Raw genomic sequence first — 6,471 nt, 5'->3', positions numbered from 1 at the left:
GTTTTATTTTAAATGTTTTCTTTTTGAGCGGATGAAATGCGGTGAAGATATAGGTTGGGTTGTCTTCAAGAGATCTGCATGTTGAAAGTATAAAATTGTACCTCCCCCCTGTTTCTAACATGATTGACCACCCCTATAACTTTTGCAACTTTTTTGCCTGACACATAAGTGACATACAACATTACTTAAATTTACCAGTAAAATGAGAGCTGCACAATAAGCTATAGTTTAGGGGTATACCTACTATATACAGAGAGAAACAATTTTTTTAATCTTTTTCTTTTTTAATGTTTCAACCAACTTCTTTCAAAAATGTAACTTCCTTCTTACATGTATTTGTTCAAGTGTTTTATGAAATTTTCTGATCAAGAACTTTCAAATGATGTATCATAATACATGTATATGGATATATCAGGTTTGTATTTTTTAATTTACGAAAAAAGACCATTCGCTTTAGGGGGTAAAGGGTTAACCCAGAGCAAAAATGTATGTTGGTAAAATGCAACAAATAACACTAATAAAATTAAATGTCACTTAAATTGTACTTTTGGTCTGTACTGTAAGTTCAAGTCTGTCATGGATTTGGCATATTCAAATTATGCCCAGCCTTAGAGGACACAAATTTATAAATAGTTTTTCATATAGTCATTTAATCTGAGGGATTTTTTTTTACTGCCTAGTGCCTTGGTTAGATGAGGCTTGGAAGTACACTCACACAGACGAGTGGCAAAAGGCATTCTGGTCACATGTGCCAAACAGTTTGGTTGTCCAGTTTTCCAAAGGTATGTCAATAGTGGTACCAGGTACCTTTGGTTATTAAATCTACAGGGTTCAAAATCAACCTCGTTCCCAGGGACTCTCTGCTCTGGGGGACGGGGAGAGAGAGACCCTGGGGACCCTGGGAACGAGGTTGGTTTGAAATAACTTCCAAAGAGTCTCCAGACACGATGACCCGCCAAATTCATTTCAGCTCGGTCATGTATTGTTTCTGGCCGGTCAAATTTATAAGACAGGGGCCCATGAACCAAAACGGGTGCCATATATTTCCAAAAAAGGTTGTTGCTTAGAGCTTATAGCACTTTAAAGCACTCATTGTCAACAATAAATTACAGCGGCGGAATACAGAGACTAACCTGTGACATGTTAAATGTCATTATCATACACATTAAATTTGTCCAGCACCTCCTGATATATAATGATTTCTGGTGTTTGTATCAGTGTGAGACCTTGATCCTTAAACTCCGCCAGTAATCCATGTTACTTTCCATCACAAGGGAAAAAAATTCTATTAATCGAGAAAAAGCTTTGTAACCGGGCATTTTTTCAATGTGCGAATTGTAAAACAATGGTTCTAGTTGCACTTCATCTAGGATTTCAGATCAAAGTTCTGCAATTCACAGCAACTCGCTACATACTGATAACAATTGAACAACATGGCAAATTCAATATATTTATTACCCTTTTTTAAAATATTAAATATGATCGAATGTGACCGGTTAACATGACTGGCAAGACGAAAGGTTGACCAGTCAACTACCCAATCAGTCCGGACCTTGTCCGTTGACCAGCTGTTATTTCGAGCCCTGATATAGTTTTGTTATTCTTACTATTGTAATAGATATATCATTATTTTTTCTTCATTGAAATGTCATAGATAATTTCAGTCACAAATATTCACAAAGTGAAGAATAACAAATGAACAAGTTTATTTCCTGTTGTCTTGAAACAATTAAATTCTAAATATTTTTTTACAATTTCTGTTTAAAATGTTTCACTGGTCGATTATTTATTAATTTAACTGAATTAACCATTCATTATTATATTGTTTTCTTACAGCCCTGTCTTCTCCTTTGGCTCTTCGCTTGTCAGTACCTCAGAAATTCCTTAGTTTTCTTCAAGAGTTAGATAATGATGATGTTAGAATACTTGGTACCAAAATGCTTGCATCCCTGAAGATTCATGATGGTAAATAATAATTATAATAACATATAATAAAAATCAAACCCAATTAATATATGGACACCATATACATATATTAGGGACAATGCAAAAAGTGAAGTAAACATTTAGGAGAGAGGAACCAAAACCATTTGCCACTTTCTAATCCTGCAAAAATAAGGCTACTGAACAATGGAATTGTAACCCATTTCCTTACCATGGAGGTAGTAAGGGTGGGTAAAGTCTGCGCCCAACCTAGGGGTCCATCAGGCTGGAGCTTACATGTATCCTGGCTTCAGTAACCTCAGCATAAATTTGCTGGTATGCACACTGCAAATTTATTTGGTGTTCCTTTTTTTCTTTTTGTTTTAAATAATAATAATAATAATAATAATAATAATAATAATAATAATAATAATAATAATAATAATAATAATAATAATAAATAAATAAATAATAATAAAACCTTTATTTGAGTGTCAAAACTGAAATAGCAGTAATAAAACCACTAATATATAATGGGGACACTTTTAAAGTAAAAGAAAAATAACAAAATCGAAATATCCTAATAAGTGCTAAAATCGGTTAAAATTGGTTAAACTATTTAACTATTAAACTATTGGTTAAACAGTTATCCATTTTTCCTTTTAATAATGCTCACATTCCTTAGTAATCATGTTAGGCTTATAATATTTTAAATTAAAAAATAAGATATACACCTTTGGATTATTTGACTTTGTTTGACCTGAATCTAAAATTAAATTTGATTGTAACTGAACTGATTGTCTCTTTGTCTGTCCATCTGTAACTAGAGGCAGAAACTGAGAAGCTGAATGAACTCGTGGCATCTTGTGATAACAGAATACTGATTGGCTTGGCCAGGTTACCAGGGCTAGATACCAGACTGCTCGGTGTGCACAGGTTAGAATCTGAGGTAAGGCCACTAAGAATAGCACCAAATCACTCCAATAGACCAATTCGGCTAATGTGTTTACATCGTTGTTGCCACCCAATTCAGACCATGTGATGATTCCTTTGGGAGGTTACAATTGTGCAATTTGTCACACGTAACTGAGCGCATGGGAGTATGAGCGAACAGAACAATTGTAACCTCCCAAAGGAATCATCACATGATCTGAATTGGGTGGTAACAACGATGTAAACACGTTAGCCGAATTGGTCTATGCACATAAGAGGCGAGGTGGGCTTATGGTAAGTGCGCTGCACTCCAGATCGAACGGTCCAGGTTCAAGCTGAGGCCAGGGCACTGTTGTGTTCCTGGGCAAGACACTTTACTCTCACAGTGCCTCTCTCCACCCAGTTGTATAAATAGGTACCGGCAAATTTAATGCTGGGGGATAACCATGTGATGGACTAGCATCCCATCCAGGTGGGAGTAGAAATACTCCTAGTCGCTTTGTGCTTTGTAAACCAGGATTCGCTCCAGCCTGATGGGCTACTAGGTTTGAACAAAGACTAATCCTACTCAAAGCGCACTGTTAGTACATAACCCCTGGCTTCACTTATAGAACAAAATGTTATTAGGGTTGCAGCCGATGTGACCACCATTACATCAAACCACATGTTCATTTTTTGATCACTGCTCAGAAATCAAATCGTAGCTTACCATGAACAATGTACTTTATCGGTATATTAAAGAGGGAATAATCAATGTTTAATTTCTTGCTGTACAGGTTGACATACCATCACCAGGATCGATTGAAAGTGATCTGAAAGCCTTGCTGTTAAAGTTACCGCTTACTGGTCTGGACCCTTGTACAGCATGGTTCACAAGAAATGCAATCTTTACCGGGAAATCAGCAAGCCAGCATCGCAGGGTAAAATACCATGATGATAGTGATTATTTTTCAATGCATTTTTAAGCTAATGAAGCTTTCCAATGTTTTGTATACTGATTTCTGGTTTTTGTGTTTTGCTGCAGCCGCAATGGCTGCAAGCAAAACACAAAAAGAGAGAGCTGAAGTTTGTGCCGTAAGGACCGTAAGGTGTAAGGTGTAAGTGCCGTAACAGAGGAGAAATCTGAACTACCGATGTCAATCAAATCCATGAACAAACAAAATCGAAACCAATGAACCGTAGCGCTGATCGCATTCGAAGTTACGGGCCAAAGTATTCGAACGCAAACCACGTTGGACACGTTGGAAAACAGAAAACCGATTTAAAAGTATATCGCATTGGGAAAGAAAACAAACTGTGGCGCGACCACTCCAGTTTTATGAGAAAATTATTCTGCAGTTTTCATCATTTACGAAAAGAGCGAAGACTTGGAACCTCGCCGAAGGTCATAAATATTTTCTCCAAAGGACCGGTTAGTGCACAGTTTGTAAACTTTCGCTTTGAAAATAAACTTACCCTCACCTTGTCTACACTGTCTACAGCATACTAGTACTGTATTAACTCTGAACTTCATATTTTAAAATAAAATGTATGAACGTGTAACTTGTCACGCAAAGACAGCTGGAAAGGAATATACCATGCTGGTAGGCTGCACCGCTAATTGTAGCTGTATTCGAGCTATATAAAAGACAGCTAGAAACGAATTAATACTAGTAACATCACAATGGGAAAGAAACTTATTCAGTGGTGCACACCGTCGAAAACAAAGAAATATTAAAGGAGGTTCTCATTCACCAGATTCACTGCATCAGATGCAACATTCGTCAGTTCGTGTTTAAATGCGTGGCGACCAGTTTGTTTACTAGTTATTAAAAAATAATACGGTCTTCATTTAACAAACAGTTCATCCTTAAATTTCAGCTTTTCTACGACTGACAGGTAGGTACTATAGTATAAGCCCCGCTAAAATAGCTGGAAAGGGAAAGTTTTTTGAAAAATGAATTTTTGACTGCCAGACGCGCTGGCGCCACATGTTTATTTTGTGAAGATTAATTAAACGCCGTGAAAAATAGAATTTGATGTCCAGCGAGCCACTGCATCTTCGGCTACGCAGTCCTCAGTGAATCCTCCAACTTCACAAATTTCTAAAACTTTAAGAAAACGAACTTTCGCAGAATCAAAAATTGGTCCTTATCGATCTTCCGATCTTGTTGTGAAGACACTGAAATTCGACGAGTGTTCATGCGTGAAGGGATGACTGACGAATGATAATAATTATTTGTAAACTTTCGCTTTCAAAATGAACTTTGCGTTACGTTCAACGCCGTCTTTCTGTTGTTGTACGCCGGTGCGCGTGCGATTATTTATAATTTCTGAATTTTGCATATTTAACTCAGGGTGACACAACAAGTTTGTTAAGAGTTAGTTGTTCCAGTGTTTAATTTGGGTGAAAGTGGTTAAAGAACCACTGTCTTGTCACTAATAAATATATCACATTGAGTTCTTATAAGGTCAATAGATTCTGTCTTTTTCGTTGTTGTTAAAACGCTACCATTGTGACAATGATTCCAAATACAACTAACGGTAACCAGTGAGATAACGCCACTAAAAGAATCACATTGAGTTCATTGAGATTTTTTTATAATGTTAAGAGTTACTGTTTTTTATCAAAGAGACAATCATGTCAGACATTACGTTCACTTACTAGTAATTAAATTATGTTTGCTGTCTTTGATTTCAACATAACATTGATCAGTAAAATTATCAGGATTGAATTAACACAAAGTGACTACAATATAGTGCAATTATTAACCTGCACACAAGTGACAGACAATAAAAGACGTTGGATTTCAATCTCGACTCACTTGTCTTTCATCAACATGTTCCCTAAGACTTTGCTCTAGCAGCAAAACACATGGACCCATTGGGGCCCTATTTTTACTTTAAAACACATTAATATTATTTCTGATTTCTGTTTTTCTTCCCATAGCCTCTGTTTTGGAGTTTCAGTGGGGACAGTCTGTCATTCGCTCAAACACTCAGCTCAATGCCAGCAGAACAAGTGGAATTGTACTATCTTAAAGCTTTAACAAGGCACTCCATGGTATGAACGTATACATATATATGTCTGGATTTAGGAAAACCAGGTTAACGTAATTTTCACCGTTTTGAGCCTAAATCGCTGTAAACGCTTTTTTTCTCGCCAAAAACTTTCTCCAAAGTAGACGATATAAAAACTAAAGGGAATGTCAGCCTTTCTCTCACTTCTCCCCTCTCTTATCTACCCAACAGCAAAGTTCGACAGACAGCGTCTGTTATTTTCCGACTGGGCGTTGTCATATTTCTGCGATACACTTCCTACCTATACACTACGTGAAATGCCTGTTGTACGTATACAGTTTTTTCTCCTGTCAGGTTCCTAGTCATCGATCTCTGATGGTGGAGAATGGAGTCCTGGATGTGATATTTCGTGAAATAAAACATCGCTTTCACAGTCTCCGGATCAAACGAGAGATTGGCCTCTTACTTGGCAACTTGGCGTTGGAGGAAAGTGCTCATGAAGGCATGGTTGAACAAGGTATTACTTAATCCCGGGACCCGGGCACTAAATATTTTTTTTTAGTTCTGCGAGCGTTTCTAGGAGCTCTTCATTAGTACTGCAATTTATAGTTAACA

General features: G+C 36.9%; 1 protein-coding gene across 1 annotated transcript; it reads left to right on the top strand.

Moving 5' to 3' along the window:
• Positions 1–484: 484 nt before the first annotated feature.
• On the top strand, positions 485–6,399 carry LOC144639539 (protein SERAC1-like). Its single transcript, XM_078498833.1, has 7 exons — positions 485–494; positions 681–782; positions 1,837–1,965; positions 2,751–2,872; positions 3,633–3,776; positions 5,786–5,899; positions 6,211–6,399. The coding sequence occupies exons 1-7, from the start codon at positions 485–487 to the stop codon at positions 6,382–6,384; spliced, it is 795 nt and encodes a 264-aa protein (XP_078354959.1). The 3' UTR covers positions 6,385–6,399.
• The last annotated feature ends 72 nt before the right edge of the window (positions 6,400–6,471 follow it).

Source organism: Oculina patagonica, unplaced genomic scaffold (genome assembly GCF_052425735.1).
Source record: "Oculina patagonica isolate OP01 unplaced genomic scaffold, crgOcupat unplaced1033, whole genome shotgun sequence".
Classification (NCBI taxonomy): domain Eukaryota; kingdom Metazoa; phylum Cnidaria; class Anthozoa; order Scleractinia; family Oculinidae; genus Oculina; species Oculina patagonica.
This window is presented reverse-complemented; position numbering and strand designations above follow the sequence as displayed.

What these genes read in the sequence shown, in the direction of transcription:
- LOC144639539 (XM_078498833.1), top strand. An exon ending in ATCCCTGAAGATTCATGATG is followed by an intron (nt 1,966 to 2,750) that starts GTAAATAATAAT and finishes ATCTGTAACTAG; the next exon opens with AGGCAGAAACTGAGAAGCTG. An exon ending in CAGCAAGCCAGCATCGCAGG is followed by an intron (nt 3,777 to 5,785) that starts GTAAAATACCAT and finishes TTCTTCCCATAG; the next exon opens with CCTCTGTTTTGGAGTTTCAG.